Here is an 18,240-nt window from a genome sequence, read left to right on the forward strand (position 1 = left end):
TAAAAGATTGAAATCTGGTGGAGAGTGGAGCTGGCACCATTGCTCCCTCTCGGCCCCTCCCCCACGAACAGCCTCACAGCACAGCTACCAGCGTTACCCGGCCACTGTGAACAGCTAAGGCTCCGCCCCTTAAAGTAACAGACGCGCCAAGATAAAAAAAAAATGACCCAAATGACAGAACACTTCAAAGCTCCAGAAAAAAATACAACTAAGCGAGGAAGAGATAGCCAACCTATCGGATGCACAGTTCAAAACACTGGTTATCAAGATGGTCACAGAATTGGTTGAATCTGTTCAAAAACCAGATGAAAAAATGAAGCCTATGCTAAGAGAAACAAAGGAAATGTACAGGGAACCAATGGTGATACGAAGGAAACTGGGACTCAAATCAACGGTGTGGACCAGAAGGAAGAAAGAAACATCCAACCAGAAAAGAATGAAGAAACAAGAATTCGGAAAAATGAGGAGAGGCTTAGGAACCTCCAGGACATCTTGAAACGTGCCAACATCCGAATTCTAGGGGTGCCAGAAGGAGAAGAGGAAGATCAAAAAATGGAAAACTTATTTGAACAAATAATGAAGGAGAACTTCCCTCATCTGGCAACGGAAATAGACTTCCAGGAAGTCCAGGAAGCTCAGAGAGTCCCAAAGAAGCTGGACCCAAGGAGGAACACACCAAGGCACATCATAATTCCATTCCCCAAGATGAAACAGAAGGAGAGAATCTTAGAAGCAGCAAGAGAAAAGGAGACAGTTACCTACAAAGGACTTCCCATAAGACTGTCAGCTGATTTCTCCAAAGAGACCTTACAGGCAAGAAGGGGCTGGCAAGAAGTATTCCAAGTCATGAAAGGCAGGGACCTACATCCAAGATTACTGTATCCAGCAAAGCTATCATTTAGAATGGAAGGGCAGATAAAGTGCTTCTCAGATAAGGTCAAGTCAAAGGAGTTCATCATCACCAAGCCCTTATATGAAATGTTAAAGGGAGTTACCTAAGAAAAAGAAGATCAAAAATAGGAACAGTAAAAATGACAGCAAACTCTCAGTTATTAATGACCACACGTAAAACAAAAACAAGAGCAAACTAGGCAAACAACTAGAACAGGAACAGAACCATAGAGATGGAGATCACATGGAGGGTTGTCAATAGGGGAGTGGGAGGGGGAGGCGGGGGAAGGTACAGAGAATAAGTAGCATAGATGATAGGTGGAAAATAGACAGGGGGAGGGTAAGAATAGAGTAGGAAATGTAGAAGCCAAAGAACTTATAAGTATGTCCCATGGACATGAACTATAGGGGGGGGTATGTGGGAGGGAGGGGGTGGGCAGGATGGAGTGGAGTGGGGGGGAATGGGACAACTGTAATAGCATAATCAATAAATATATTAAAAAAGAAAAAAGAAAAGCACGTTCTTAGGGGAAAAAAAATGAAATCAAATAAACATTCAGTTCCTCTGTTGCAATGAGCTTAGTTGTGACACGTGGCTCGTGGCTACCATTTTAGTGCAGATACAGAGAATTTGCGACATTGCAGAAAGTTCTGTTGGCCAGCACCAATATAGGGAATACAGGGTGTTACCTAGTAAGGCAGAGAGCAACTGGGCAGTTGTTGAGCAGGCAGAATAATAAAGGGCATCTCGCTGACAGAAGTACCCGAAGAACATTGATGGAGAGGTGCAGAGCAGAGGAAGAGCGGCGAGGGGCCTGCCGCGTGAGCAGGTCTGTCCCTGCACTGCTCTAGCGCGCCAAGTGGGATGTGAGAGTGACGACGCTGCCCTGCTGGAAGAACGCGGGGATTGTGTCTGATAGGACGCCGGGAAGCACCAGAGAGCCACAGGGAGGGCTGACCACTGAGGATGCTAGTACAGGGGCAAGGGGAGAAGGGTGTGGTGCCAGTAGGGGGGAGTATGTCGGAGAAGGAGCTGGCTGGGAAGCCTAGAACTATTCTGTCTTTACAGCAGCTTCAGAGGTGGTAGTGGGCATTCAGTGAAGGGTAATATGTAAAACACATCGCACAGGTGGTGGGTGGAAACTTAAAAAGTGTCTTTAAAGAGACCTGTCTCCTTTATTTTGACACAGTGTGAAATCATATTGTGTGGCTTCCTCTTCTGTCTTCTGCATATTGTTGCACTTGTGTTCACAGCTCTTTCCCTTGTTCCCTTAGAAACAGGAGAGGAACTGCCATATACTAAGTACCTTCCATGTAGGATGACTTACATGTGTTACCTCCTCACCCTTGCATGGCCCGTATTGTAGAGGAAGGAGCAGAGCAGCAGAGGTGAAGCAGCGACTGGGACTCCAAGCCCCTGCTCTTTCTATCCAATCTGTACAAGAAGGCTGGTTTCACTATCAGTTCCTTGAGTTGATGGCACCCTCTCTTGACCTGGTAACTTGAAGCCTAACGCTTATATCACATTTGCATTTAGCCGGTGTCTTCAGCATTGAATTCCACTTGCCATTCCTTCTCCAAATGTAAAAACATAGGTCTTACAAAAATTGTATGCTCACAGAAGTAATTGGTGTGTGGGGTGACCCAACTTCAAACTAGATTGTTCTAGAAATGCTGGTTCCCAAAGTGTGGCCCCTCACCAGTATCATGAGCATCACTAGGAACTTGTTAGGATTGAAAGATTTCAGGCCCCACCCAGACCTCCTGAATGAGTGCCTGGGGTTGGGGCCCAGCCGGCCACTTTTAATAATCCCTTCGGCTGATTCCTGATGAGCCCTAAAGGTGAAGCATGAACCAAATGGACAAGAGGGATAGTTTGGAAAGTCCCTTTCTTTTGCACTGAATTGGAGCCGTTTGGGTAGACATAGGACTTTCAGCGTGGCTGACTATTAACCCTTCAGCCGTGGGTGACTGTGAAGATACGTGGGAAATTATGCACATTAAGTAGGGTGTTACTTCAAAAGAATAGATCTGGGACTTCTTTTTTAAGTCTGGATTTCTGAGTGAATTATTACTAGATTATGGACAGAATAGCAAGATGTGTACAATTGAACACAGGCCTGGTTATCTCTTTATTATGAAGTAGTAATATTTTCAGTTGTCAGTTAAGGAAGCTAATGCTTCACGCTATTTTTCACAATATTTTTTATGTCATTTAAGCTTTCTCATGAGTTCTTTCTCGTGTTATCAGGAATAATTAAATCCAGACCTGCTTTGTAGTTAGTTAGCAGCAGGCCATGATGCGGATGGAACCGATAAGAACGCTAGGGTTTTAGAATGAGGTTGTAGGTACATAGACTTTTGTAAGGTGTTTTTGCGCAGTATAAATAAAAATGACAACTTGAAGCCAGCAGTTGGGAGTTTAAAACTCTAAAACTCTCTAGCTATGGGCCCCATGGTGAGTGAGCCAGTGCTTTGGGTAAACCTGTTCTCGCTCTGCACATGACGTGTACCAGCCTTCAGTCATGTGAAACAGGTTTCCCATCTCTTCCCTCTGATATACTGTAAACCCCCCCCCCCCCCCCACACACACACGACGAGAGAACTGTTCGTCTTACGTGATTCATTTCCTGTCACTTGTCTCTGTGGAGCCAGTCCTGAACCTTGACCTCCTGTGGAATCTCTCCCTCCTCCCTGCACACCCCAGGTACTCTGCCCAGCCTTCACCGTGGTGCCTCAGACACTCCGCATGAGCAGCTTTTGTTTACATGCCTTTTCCCACTTACTCTACGGTGTGTATCTCGAGGGTAAGAGACTTTATATTTGAATTGTTTTAATTGCTTTCTGTTAAGTTTCAGCTTCTATCATAGCATGTCACACATATAGCAGGTGCTGAGTGTGTTTGATTAAATAGAATTAAAGCTGCTGTTGAGGGAAGGGCTTTGCCCCATGCATGGGTGGTTATAAATGTCTGGCCAAAGATGAGAGCTTTTGGGTAAGATCTGTACCCCCAAGGGAAGGCCACTGTACATCATGAGTCAAGAGAGGAAACCACCCAGGGGCTTCGTGACCTGGAACCAGTGACAGAAGTGTTGCTTTGCCTTGGCCCCTGAGATGGGGACTTTAGGAACACTGGGGACTGATAACTTGGTAAAAAAACTGAATTTCAACCCGAATCGTTTAATACTTCTAAGTTGTGTATGGGCTGCATACTTAGAACTTTCTGTGTTTGCTTCTTTCTTGATTGATCTCATTTTTTTGTTCTGTGAATTAGTAGGAATTGTTTTCTTTTTTTAGATGTGGAAACTGAGGCAGCAAGATTTATAAAGTTCTAGTCTGTTCATTATAAGACTAAAGATTTTCATTACCCTCTTTGGAATTTGCTGTGTCATTTGAGATGAGACTGTTTAGTAGATTCATAAATTCAACTACTGAATCTGTAATTCAGAAATCCATATTAGCTCCATCGAAATAGAACATGAGGACTATATGTAGAAATCACATTGTTTTGAAAGGTATACTAATTTATTGATTAACGGGCTAGTGTTGCACATCTTCAGTACTTTTTCTCATTCCCACACATTTCTTCTGCAGAGATTCTAATTGTTTCCTTTTATGTGGGGAGTGTAAGGTCCCTGTCCTTCGTACAGAAAACATCATCTGTACTTTCAGAGTTGTGTGTGTTTGTTTACTCTTCTTTAAAGTAAGAAAGCTCATGGTCCTTGTGCATCCTCGGAGTCCTTCACAAAGCTCTGTGTTTGGATCAAGTGCTGACCCCGTGTGATGTATGGAGCAGCCGGGGTGGAATTCTCAGCTGTCTCCCTTTGTTGTGTCCACAGAAGGAAATGTGAGTTTTGTTGTACTACTCAGGCAATGTAACATTCCTTTTTAGGTCCATGGACGGACCCACCAATCTGATGGTGGGCTCGTTTGCTATCGTTCCTGTTGTCATCTCGCACTGGTTACAGGTCAGGGGTGCCCTTACCCTACCCTCTGAATATGGGTTCCCTCTCGGTCACCTCGCGCATCTCTAAATTCTGCTTTAAGTATTTGGTTTTGCTGACGTTGTCTAGTTCGTCCTAGCGTGTATGGGGAAGGGATCGTGGCAGCGTGATGTTAGGAAGCTGTTGCTGTGGAGTCTCCTGCCAGTAGCTTCCTCCACAGATCCCCACTTTCCAGATCTCTTTGAAATGGGCTATTTTATCCTTGACACGAGGTGTGATTATATGTTGTTCATAGTTTAGTAAGTCTGAGAATTAAACGTGGATTTTCTCCTTTCCCTTGAGCCAAAAATGGGCTGAAAATTACATTTGCTAGTCAGTTCCCCGGGGGCAGGACGTGATACCACTGGTCGGGTCAGGGACAGCTCTGTGAGCCTGTGTAGAGCAGAGGCCGGGGCTCAGGAGTCCAGGGGATGTGGGGTTACATTCCCGCACTAGCACCGAGCCGGCTGTGGGAGCCCGAGACCCTCCATGTGTAAAATTCAGAGGAGTAATACCTCTATTAGAGTTTTTTCGTGAGGAGTATCTGTGATATTAAAACGACCACATCTAGCATTTATTGGATACTTACTAAGCCCAGGCACTTGGAGAAGAGCCTCGCATGTATCCTCCACTCCTCAACAGTTCGATGCTGCCACGTGGTGGTTGCCCCGTGTGCCTGCCTTTCCCTGCCCTTGTGTTCCGAGAGGGCCGGGAAGTGAGCGACGCGTTGTAGATGAGACTTTCATAAAGCTGGTTTATTTCTTTTTAAAAAATGGACACTGTAACAGGAAAACTTTAAAGACACTGGATATTGATGTGAAATGATTTTATCAGCAGTGCTGGATAGAAAAAATTTTACTATGATCTGAAATGATAGCCTAGTTCTCACTGCCCTTCAGGTGTTTTTAAGTACTGTAGATTGTTTAATGCTGACGTGGCTATTTGTTATCAACTAGAAAGATTAGCCAGTTTTAAGAAAGCTATATACTTTACCTTTAAAACTAGTTAGTTTTTAACTCTTTCTCCACTCCCTTATGACTGCTTTCAGAGTTTCTAAAGCCGATCTTGCCATCCCGTGAAAATTCTTCATGCATATTTAAGTGAAACCAAAACATAGTAAGATTTGTTACTTTATTCAGCTTTGTTGGAGAAATAACATGTTTTACTCTTAAGAGACTTTAAGGAAAGTAAAGACTTGGAAATTCGGAAATGTGGGATATTTTAATTTACCTGGGAATGGATTGGGAGTATTCATTTTGTGCCTGTTGTTTACTAGGTACTTGACATACCTTATTAAAATACCAGTACTTTTATGTGGTTGTTCAGAGATTCAGCGGTAACCCCCCGGGGGGTTACCCCCAACAAGGGGGCCAGGTGTCCTGTTCGCTCAGGAAGGGAAGGCACTGTCTGGCTTCATGCTTTGCTGCTCTGCTGTCACTGTCCGTCAGGTGAGAGGAGGATGTGACAGGTAAAGAGCAGCGTGGCCAAGAAGTGAGACTACTAGTGAGAGCGAGGCTTAAACATTGTGGTGTGTTCCCGAACCATCAGTGCTGTGCTATACCACAGTGAGCAGTGTGTGCTTGAGGAGGCTCCTTGAGGGAGAGGAGGCTGGAGAGGTAAGCAAGGGCTCCACTGGGGAGGGCCGTTTTTGCTGTGCACTGAAGGGGCATGCTCAGGAGTTAGAATAATGTCCTGTTGTCCATCCCAGAAGTTCAGGGCAGTAACTTACATTGTATTTTAGAGAGTCTTCTGTTGCTTCCTAGTGCATGGGGGGCTAACCTAGAAGCCTGGGGGAGCCAACTTTGGGAATGATATTTAGAGGAAAGCCAAGGGAGCTGACCAAGGAAGCTAGGTGGATAAGGGCAAGATGAGTGAGAACAGAACCCCATTTCAAGATTCTCTGGGAGGGGAGAGAGGGAGGAGAGGTTGATGTATTTAATCACTTCTAATTACTTCATTAAATTCTTATCAAGAATCAATAAAAATTGTCAGGCCAGCGTGGCTCGGCTGATTGGGCATCAGCCCGCAAACCAAAAGTCACCAGTTTGATTCCTGGTCAGGGCACATGCCTGGGTTGCAGGTTTAGTCCCTAGTCGGGGCGCATTTGGAAGGCAGCCAATCCATATTTCTCTCTCACATCGATATTTTTGTCCCTCTATTTCTCCCTCCCTTACCCGCTCTGTAAAATCAAAAGTAAAAATTGTATGTTCTCCACGTTTAAACCAAATATCTGGTCCCGATAGCAGAGGGGATACTGTCTCTTTAAGTGTTGACGTGATTATTCTAGCAGTTCCAGACAGTTGTGAAACATTTGTGGGAAGGAGTGGCTGGTTTTTTTTTTTTTTTTTTTTTTTTTTAAGCCACCAGCCAACACCCTCCAACCAATTCAGTTTGCTTAACAAGAATGGCCTGAGCACAATAGGGTTGTACACTGAAGCAAAAAGCTTAGACTCTTAGGATTTTTAAAAACTCTTTTTTTTTTAAGGAACTTTTCCTTTAAGGACACCATAAATTAAATGATTTCCAAACTTTGTAATCTGATTCCTTTTCCAGCTGAAGTTTCAAGATTCTTCCCCATTAGGGAGAATGGTCTCTAAAACCACACGGAACTCAACAGATTTATTGAGCGCCATCTGCTGGTTTTATTTTAATGGCCCGAAGAGGTGGTGCTTGGAAATCTTGAAGAATTTGCATATATCTTAATGTTACAGAATTATGAAGCTGGTAGACAATATAAATTTTGATTATTGTTAGTGATAGTGTTTAAAATAATCATTTTGTATTAGCATTGGGAAAGGCCTATAGACATAAGCCTTTAGACACTAGCTTTGGGCTGGCTTATAGACATAGGAGATTACAAGTGAAGGAGGCAGGTTACAGGGATGTCATTGTCCCATGTCTTCGGCAGAAGATTAGCCTGATTGAGATAAAAGGTAACTTTACATACTGCATATTTTCTAACATTGAAAGCAGTGACTGGTGTGTGTATATGGAATGAATTTAGTTTATGCCGAGGACCACGATATTTCTCAGTGGATTTCTGTTCATGTAAACTGAGCTACTTTGTGGCATCTGTTAAAGAAAGCTTTCTGAAAAGGACTTTGCTGGACAGTCTGGAGAGTTGGCTTTATTCTGAGGAGAATGAAGAGTATCTGAATATTTTTCCACTTAAGGGAGAGACCACCCTATCTCAAACAACCTATCATGCCTACTTCAGACCCACTTTAACCCTTTACCCTGTCTTATTCTTTGTAACAGAAGTTTTCCCTTGGTGTTACTTTTTATAATTTGATTGTCTTACCTGGTAAAATATAAGCTGTACGAGGGCCAGGAGCCTTGTCTCTTTCATGTATATTCCCTCATTCTTAATAGTGCGGGACACATGTTTGGTGGTCAGTAAGTATTGTATTAAAAATTTCGTTTTGCCAACCAAATGAGTTATTGGTGGTTATTTTCAGGTCTATGCTATTTATTAAGTGACTGATTCTGTTCTTATTTCTGAGCCCATGTTTTTTTCTACATCACTGTCCTGTGTAGTGGCAAATACTCCATCAGCGAGTAGCATGTTGCATTTAAGAAACAGTGGGTGCTAGATGACATTGAATGTGTATCTGGGGGCATGCACGCACACACAGCCACTTGTACACAGTTTGTGATGGTGTTAATTGCCCAGAAAAACCCAAGATACTGTTGAGAACCATACATGCTACTTCATACAGAAAGGGATATTTAAAAAAACAAAAGAACTGAGCAGCCCTGTCCAGTGATTTGGGGCTTGGGATCTTCCCCCGCGCCCCCCCCCCCCCCCCCCGACTGGTAGGCCTTCTGTTTTCTAGCCTAACAGCAACAATGTTACATATTTATGTCAGCTCTTATCTTAAAGGTGCTTAGGATACTACTTTGCCACAACTGTGCCTTATAAATTTGCCTTTTACTTTCCTAGAAGATTAAAACACTCCAGTAGATTAGGCAGCGCAGATGTAACTCAAACATCTTCTGGTAATTAAAGTGGTGATCTTGGCCTTTCAGGATGATTCCAGTGTAAAGAAGGTCAAGAAATGGCCCTTCTAGGTGCTCACAAGGATAGAAAGTCAAGAAGATTGATACTTCTTGGAGGTTTGTTAGTATTACATGACGTTTTGTTAGTTCCTTTATATCCAGGGTTTAAAACCATTCAGATCTGACAGCTGTTTCCTGAATGATTTTGGATTCAGTTTGCAGCCTTTCACTCTTCCCAAACGCCATCCCTGTCCACTCACTGTGACTGTAATCTTTTGAGACAAAATTTGAAATCAGGCGAGAGAGAATTCTTGTCCCTCTGGCCCCTTCCAATACCCTGTCTTTGGGATGACACTGTGTTAAGCCTCCTCCCCTGACTACTGCTCAGCATAGGGTCCAGTGCCTCCTCTCATTCCTATAGCACTTGATCCTTGCCTTTTACACAGCTGCAATTATTGCTTAGTGGGTGTCTTTCTCCCCTGAAAGACTGTGAGCCCCAAGAGGGCATGAACTATCTTATCACTTAACCTCAGTATCAACCAGAGTGCCCCACCCAAGTTTACTCAGCCAGTGTTCAGTCAAGTGAAAGGAATGACAAGCAAGACAAACTTAGTCTTTTCCTTATATGTAGCATTTTAAGGTTTATGCTTTAAAAGGGATGAAATGTTTTTGTTTCAACTTCACAAACATTAATTGAGCCCTTGCATGTATCAGGCCCTTTGAAGAGATGCTGAGTGTACTGAACGAGGTTCGGTCTCTTCTCCAGCTTCCCTGTAAAGGCTGAGCTTTCAGAGAGTGTGTTCCTCCCCCAGGGGATCAGTCCTGAGCTTTGAGCACCTTGGGCGTAGCCGTTTCTCCCACAGAAGATCTCTTGGTCCAACTCTTCAAGGCCGAGTTTTGAGTGTCCATCTCCTGTGCTATCTCCATCCACCTAGAGATGCTGGTGCTAATTGTAGCACATGTCTCTGGGCACCCTGTTTAGGCGCATGTCGGACCGGGCTCCGGGAGGGCTGGCACCTGGAAGTACTTCTAGTGCCTGGTTGACGGCAGAGATAAACTATATTAAACCAAAGGCACTGCATGCTTGCTTAGCATGAATGGATGAATGACTTAAGGTTATGGTAATGGGAACAGAACAGAAAGGAAGGTAACAAATGCACTAATTAACCTGCTGGATGGACTGGAATAAAAGTTTTATACTGCCAGTAAAAATAATGAAATAATAGAGTAAATAATACTAAATGAAAGTGGTTAAAGTAATAAAATATTTTATTTATTTATTTATTTATTAAACATCAATGTGTGGTCGCCTCTCCCGTGCCCCCCACCAGGACCTGGCCTGCAACCCAGGCAATGGGTCCTGACTGGGAATTGAACCAGCGACCCTTTGGTTCATAGGCTGGCAATCAATCCAGTGAGCCACACCAGCCGGGGCTAAAATTATAAAATATTTTAAGACTCATTGACTTATCAACATTAATGTTTAGTATATTATTCTTATTTTCAAATATATTTGGTACCAATAAATCATTTGAAAGTTCTTTAACTTTCATTAATCCAGTCTATTTTTCTACCTAATTCAGATTAACGATTATACTTTGCCTAGATTGTATCTTCCCATAAGGTTTTTGTAGTTACCGAGGGTATTTTATTAACAAGATAGTTAAAATAAAGACAAATCTGAAATATTTTAGATGGTGGGGAATTAACTGGATTGTGAATCTAGGATGTGATATTTATTTTAGTTTAGCAAATGAGCTCTGTGGAAGACTCAAAATTAGAAAGCAGATACTAAGTTTTTGGTAGCAGAGGCCTCAACAGTGGCTGCCAGTTTTTAACGGAAATACAGTAAGTCTCATAACCCGAGGTTGAGGCCCTGGGATAGATAAATGGTATGTTGTGAAAAGACCTACATAAGGGTTGGAGAAAAATGAAGTGGCTCTTGAGTTTGCTGCTTTTCTGTCTTTAGATCTCTCCTCCATTGCCTCTCTTCTTAAAAATCATTCCTCTCAGTGCTGCAAGTCCTTTAACCCTTGCCCTGCTGGTGCCGCTGGTCCTCTGTTCTCTGATTTCTCCTCTCCCTTGGCTGGCGTTTCCTTGTCTGCTTCTCCAGACCAGTCTCTTCCTCCTGCTCTGCCCTGTGGGAATCCCATGGTCCAGTCTGTGGCTCACTGTTACCACTGAGAACCCATCTACTCTCAAGGCTTCTTAACTTAGTGCAGCCTGACTGTTCCATGGGCCTCCCCAGCCCAGACCTTCTCTAACAGCCTGTCCTGCTGGTCTAGGAAAATTGACATTTAAAGCTTATTGTCTTCTTTCTGACAACTCATTCCCATAACCCAGCCCTACACCCCCTATCCATTTCCCTTAGTGAGAAGCCACCTGCTCTGTTAATGTCGCCTCATGTTTACTCCTGTTCTGTCTTTGTCCAGTTCCCATCCTCTCACTTACCATACCTAATCAAATTATTTTCAAGAATGCCCTTCTCACATTCATTTCTTTTTAAATCATCTTGCTACCATAGCAGTTTAAGTTTTGTTACCTTACACCATATTTTTGTGATATTTTCCCCAAATAGTTTCCTTGTCTTTCTCTTTTTCCTTGTTAGGATGCTGCTGTGAGGTAAACCTTTCTAGAATAGTTGCTGCTTTTGTTATGTCATGCTCCACCCCTCTCCTCCCAATTTTTCCCAATATTATACCACACAAAGCTGTATTTTTTTCTTGCCTACTTGGGTTCAAGTATGAATTATTATTTTAAAAAAATTGGAAAACACAGGAAAGCATGGAGTATATTAAAATTGGACTCAGCCACCATCTAGGAATAAGTGCTATTAAAATGTTGGTGTCTCCTTTTCTTTTTTCTTTGTTTTCCAAATGCATGTTTTGAGCAGCTGCTACTCATTCTAGACAAAGGGGCTATTTCAGTGAATACAACATGCTCTCATGGGGCTTATATTCTGATAATAACAGTCATCATTTATTTACTTACTGAGATACAATTGACGTATAACATTGTATTTGTTTTAGGTATACAGCATAATGAGTTGGTACATATGTGTACAGTGAAATGGTCACCACAGTAAGTTTAGTTAACACATTTATCACCACATACAGTTACAACTTTTTTTATTCTGATGAGATCTTTTAAGGTCTCTCTCTCTTAGCAACTTTCAAGCATGCAATACAGTGTGCTTTCTTAACTAGTGAAAACTGCGGTCACTGAGCTGCACTACTGCATGTTACACATTACATCGACTAGAACTCACATGTATTGAGCATTTATTGGGTGCCATGCACTGCCGTAGGTGCGGTACTTTTCTCAATCACGTAATTCTTAAATAACCCCATGAGGTGAGTGTGATTGTTGTCTTCTCTTAGGGCACAGAGAATTTAACATAGCCCAGGTTAAATAGCTACAGAGTGATGCACCACACTGTGATGCAGGCAGAGACCCTCCTGTTTACCACTGCGGTACGCGAACAAGTTATAAGCCAAGTCGGAGAGTTAGAAAACAAACTGACTTAAGGTGGTGACAGCATTGAGCATCTGTGAGCAGACCTGTGGCAGGTTCCGTAACCTGAGCTGCTCTGTACCTGCCTGGGGTTTGCTCTTCTGTTCAACAGCAAGCCCTCACTTTTATGCCTCAGAAGCGGGGGCCCCTGCTGATGGGGCCTGCCATGGCAAACCCCACCGTCTGCTGACCTGTTCTAATGCAGTGATGGTGATAAAGGGGTAGGGAGGCTCTTATTTACATTTGCCAATTCAGTGATGTAAAGGTTCCCATGATGGCTGAGTTCAGGCCACCGAGGCCACGTCACTGAAGGCAGTGCAGGCAAGATACACCGTCGTAATAGAATGCCAGCTGTGCAGACGTGGCTGCTGTGCTTGGGTAACGAAGAAGTGACGAGTTCGGAATACTTACTGCTTTTGTGTTCAACAGTCTAATTGTAAGCTTATATAATTTAATTTTAAATGACGGCTGCATTTACCAGTGGGCTTTCAGAATCCCTGAAGACACAAAGATCACTTCTCAGCACCCTGTGCAGGCCAGGTCCGGCATCCCACTGCGATTGTGCTGCTGCTTATGAGGTCCACCCTCAAAACCTGTGGGACATGAGTGCTGCCCCTTCTGTTAGCATTCCTCTCACAAAACTTCTATCTCTTTCCCTTGCCTCCATCCAACATCTTGTGTCCAGGCACTGTCTCTTCTGCCCACCCCCACACTATGTGTAGTTTGCTTATGCCCATCCCTGGGATGCCTTTCTCTTCTCTGTTTTATTTATCCCTCACTAAGTACTGTCCCCAGCTAAGGGAAGGCCTCACACATAACTAGCATCTTGGGGCATAGAGAGTCTGCCAGCGGGAAGTTGGGCCTCATGGCAAGAAGAAACCCTCAATCTGAGAAAGGAAGACCTATTCCTAGAATTCTAGGTTAGATATGTAAGTGGGAAAAAAATTCTTTTCACTTATTAATAAGTATATATAAAGGTGATTATAGTATTATTAATACAATATATATTGTGTCATATAAATGAGTTAAAGATGGGAAAACAGACCCTGGCTACCATTTAAAACTCTGTTTTTTACTGGCAAATAAGTAATTGATTGGTGGCATTTAGGACTACAGTGTTCTATTTTGGGGATCACCTGTATTTACAAGATGGGGCCTAGTGTAGATTTTCTTTTTTTAAAAGATTTTATTTATTTATTTTTAGGGAGAGGGGAAGGGAGCGAGAAAGAGAGAGAGAGAAACATCAATATGTGGTTGCCTCTCAAGTGGCTCCCACTGGGGACCTGGCCAACAGCCCAGGCATGTGTCCTTACTGGGAATCGAACTGGTGACCCTGTGGTTTGCAGCCTGTGCTCAATCCACTGAGCTACACCAGCCAGGGCTAGATTTTCTTTTCTGTTTGTTTTGTGTCACCTGTCAGCAAAACTAATCAAGACCCTGACAAAATTGCCAGGTTCAAGGATACCTTTTTCATTAGTGAGGAAACATGGAACATTTCTGTAATGACAGCACTCTGTTTCCTGAGGTCAGATTATTGGAGAAATAGAGACGCAGATGCATTCTCTTCTGGGGTTGGGTCAAACTAAAATTTTAATCAAGAACGTCTTGAAAATTGCCCATGTTAATAAGTTTAGCTGTTTGGTTAGAAACACGACAGACTCTTTAATTGGGCAGTCAGAATGATTTACCTGTGTATTGCGTGGGGATGGTCCCTCCTTTGGGCAGCAGAATCATTTCCCAAGGATATCCCCCAAGGAGGGTGTAATCAGTGCACCTGCCGCAGCAAAACTTTATTACTTAGCTCTGTTTTTCATTTTCATTTTTTAATCACCACTCCGCTTGCTTAATCTTTCAGGGCCAACTCAAGTAATACTAGGTGCCTGGCACTTGTGCAGTAAAATCGGAGTCATGTGGGGGAAATGCTGGGGAATAATTCTTGTTGTTTGCTTTTCGCGACTTTACTGGAATGCAGAGAATACTCCAGAGAAAAGAGGTGCTTTGATTCCAAGAGCCTCTGGAATCTAAATCTCAAGTGACTTTAAAGTGATTGGGTCTTCTCTGTGTTCCATTCTATTGTACTTTGCATTTTGGGTAGTTTGACTTAATGTAAAAAATAAAGAAACTATTGAACAGAGCTATGGAAGCAATTTGAAACTTACTTTTGTTTTGCGAATGATAAAAGAGGTTGATATTGGACTTTTGTTAAAAGGATTTCACCTGCCTATTAGCCATCTCCCCTGTCCCCAATTAAAAGAAGGCCCCAGAGAGGAAATCCTTGATCTTAAAAAACAAAGAATCTGTTTTTAGAATTCCAGGTTAGATACCTAAGTGAAAAAAAATTCTTTTTTTCTGTAAAAGTCCACATTGTATATAATTTAGGTTTGAGGGCTGCATAGTCTCTGTGGCAACCACTCACCTGTGTTCTGTCTTGCCCATTCTAGCCATAGACGGTGTATAAGCAAATGAGTGTGACTGTGTGTTTTAATAAAACTTTATTCACACTGAAATCTGAATGTCGTATAATAGTCTCACATTAAAGGTGTTTCTGTTTTGTTTTATTCCCGAACATCCAAAAATGTGAAATCCTTTCCCCGCTGTGAGCCAAACGAAAACAGACAGAGGGCTGAACTTGGCCCATAGGCCATAGTTGGTCAGCCTATCTGCTCCAGAGGATGATGCTTTAGAACTGTGATTACGCCTTTTTTTCAGGTTATAATGGTATTTCAGTACCTTGAGAAATCAGCTCTTCTCCTGTGCTGCAGACTTGTAACTGGTCATGGTTTATCATGCCAAAGGATATTATAAATTTTTACCAGCCTAAGTTTTTAAAAAATGTTTCCAAGAAAGGGACTTACATACAAATCTAAAGTATAACTGTAATGACTGAATTTTGTGCTCTTCCTTGTGTGAAGGTGCTCTGGAACTTTCCTGTTCAGCATTTGTAGTAAGTTACAGCTTCTGGGCGGTTCAGCCTGACTTCTTACATGCTGCATTCACTGGATTTAAGCGCCTACTGCATACAGGGCTTTGGGAAATATTTTGAACTCTGTTTCCACAGTCTGCCTAGTGGAGCATTTCTCTTATTGGACTTGATCCTGGGTTTGACTGGAAGATGTGTTGTTTTCAGCATTTGGTAAAACACTACCTGCTGCTCCATTATGTGGCCAGGCTGAGGAAGTGGTGGCCACAGGGTGGCATGGTTCGCTGACCGGCCTAGCTCCCTGGTTGCTGAAATGGACAGGGAAAGGCTCACCGTAAGCAATGAGAATTCTCTCTCGACTTAATGCTAAAATGGCATGGCTTTCTCTAAATTGGTTTCTCCATAGTGCATTATTAAGATTTACATAATACTGAACCTCATTACTTTAAACCTCAGCACTTTAAAATGTTTTGTTTATGGTTGCAACGAGAATTACATGATATTTATGATTGGGAGAATGGTAATTAGGACTGTATTTCATAGAATATGTTCAATTGAAAAATTAACGTAGAAAACCGGTAAAAGAATATTTTCAAATAATTGCAGAGCCATGGGCAAAGTTACTGGCCCAGTATTTTTGTTGGATTCTGAGGGTTTAGTGGCAGGGAGAGGATAAAGGAGAGTAGGGATTCCAGATGGTCAGGAAATGCAAATTGTGAGAAAAGCGTCCCTCCCATCCTGATAGATTAAGAATATTATCATAAAGCTGCATGGTCCAAGAGTTTTCACATCCATGGTGGGCAAACATAGGTTTACTCTTGTTCCTGTGGAAACTTAATACAATAATCAATAAATGGAGTACACGAGTACTGTGTGTTCTGTGTACTCAGGACTGTAAACCGCCTTTCCCCACCCAGTGTCAGCTGTAAGGAAAGAAGCCATCACCTTCATGTGTATGCCCCAGCCTGTGCCCTTTGCACTGACCATTGCCGGGCCAGCTCTGTTCCAGGCCCCCCTTCCCTTGCTGGAGAAGGGCTGCGTTAGCGTGGCTTTCTAGGGTGTGGAGTTTAGGGAATTATTGCTGCAACTGGGACACAGAGGTTAAGGAAATTCTGAGTCCAGGCTGTCACTCATAAGTATACGTCCCCCATCCTCTGACTTTTTATTGGGTTTTCCTTGAGTTCTCCCTTTCTCCCCATTCATCAAGTAAATATACTGTCTGTTAATCTTGCTAGCTTACTTGTTTATTTAACCACCTGCAATAAAATGTAAGCTTAAAGAGGACAGAAATCTTATGTGGGGGTCATTTTGTATTCTCAGTGCCTAGAATACTTCCTGGTATATAAGTGCTCGGTCAGTGTTTATATTTGTATAAACCTCCTAGAATGGGGCACAGTTTAGATGATACATTTGATTTTTCCTGAAAGTGGCTGTTTAGTAAGGGCAGCCTTGCGAGGGGAACCTGACTAACGTAGCCTTGCTCCATCTTTCCCTCCCCAGGGCGATTGCGTTGTCACTGTACTGCTCGCTGAAGAGGACAAAGTTGAAGATGATGTAGTGTTTTACTTGGTGTTTTCGGGTTCTACCCTCCATCACTGTGCCAGTACGCGGAAGGTCAGTTCTGATACGCTGGAGACCATTACTCCCGGTGAGTATGTGCACAGAACCTTTACACACCTTTAGCAATTACTGAACACTTTTATTTTGTGCTCATTACTGTGGGGTGATGGGAAGAATGAGTCCGGATGCTAGAACTGTGGTCACATCTTTATTTTTACATATATTTTAAAATTAAGTACTGTAGTTTGTTCATACCTTGCTTGTTCCACAAAAACCTGAACCTAACAAGAAATAAATGAAATAAAGTGGTACCATAAGTTAAAAGATACAATCGGGCTCAGCAAAAATATTAACGTGGACATTTGGGGAAGACCACAGCGCGGGCGGAAGACGAGCACTCTCCTGTGGTTGCCGTGGTGAGGCTGCGTGTCGGGTTCTGCACATCAGGACGGCGTCAGCAGGGGCAGGGCAGGGCAGGGCAGCCAGTGGCCCATCCCTCAGCATCTGTGAGGGGAAGACTAGCAGTCTCCATAAAATCCAAACTTTGCATAAATCAGCAAGTTACAGTTCATGGTGGAACAAGTACTTACTCCCTGTTGCAGTTGTAAGTTTAACAGAAGGAAACTGTTTCCTTGTTAAGTTTTTTTACAGTGCCATTAAATTATTGCTGTACCACAGACATGGCTGATAAGGTAACGAGTGTCTCTTAACCTCTGCATCTGAAGTGCGCTGATTCGTGTTTGGAGATGGGCTTCTTTCCTTAATCAAGCTTGCTTCACAGTTACCAGTTGACAGATCTTTGTCAGAATACGAGAGCGGCCCATTTAGGGGGAACCCCTAAAAAGTGTTGACAGTTGAACTGTTTTTCTTTAGAGAATGACATGGATGTAATTTTTATTGCAACATTTCTTTACTAGTGGTTTTCTATAATACTGGCTCCACTTTATTAAAATAGGTGATGTAAAGAATTAATCAATATCTGGTCTTGCCAATATTGGAGCAAATTGCCAGTTTTTCTCACTATGCCATTTTATATAAATTAACTTCATATCTGATACCTGCCAAATTGTGGAAATTATGCCACATTCAAGAACTGGGATTATGACTCCTAAAATCTGTCTTTATCCTTCTACTTTTTCAAAATACAGGGTTTAAAGATTCTTGGCAATTCTGTGACTAGCCTACGTCAAATATTAAGGGATAGGAAATTTAACAAGGACTTCAGGATAGATACTGATTTCTTTTCTAAAGAGGATTAAGTGTCCATCTTTGTAACTGAAAGCTGCAGTCCTCCTATTTCCTGTGATGTAGATAGTGCTAAAGGCTGGTCTGAAGGCGAGGGCTGCTCTCCAGCAGGTGCCTGCTGTATCACTG

At 42.7% G+C, this 18,240-nt stretch overlaps 1 protein-coding gene across 10 annotated transcripts in view; it reads left to right on the forward strand.

Annotated features, from left to right (window-relative positions):
• The window catches only part of AKAP13 (A-kinase anchoring protein 13), a 230,064-nt gene that overhangs the window by 61,934 nt on the left and 149,890 nt on the right, over positions 1-18,240 (forward strand). For all 10 annotated transcript variants that reach the window (XM_045196387.2, XM_024561921.3, XM_024561924.3 and 7 more), the window contains one exon: positions 16,807-16,954. In XM_045196387.2, the coding sequence (XP_045052322.2) occupies positions 16,807-16,954 (148 nt within the window). The remainder of the gene's footprint in view (positions 1-16,806; positions 16,955-18,240) is intronic.

Source organism: Desmodus rotundus, chromosome 10 (assembly GCF_022682495.2).
Source record: "Desmodus rotundus isolate HL8 chromosome 10, HLdesRot8A.1, whole genome shotgun sequence".
Taxonomy (NCBI): domain Eukaryota; kingdom Metazoa; phylum Chordata; class Mammalia; order Chiroptera; family Phyllostomidae; genus Desmodus; species Desmodus rotundus.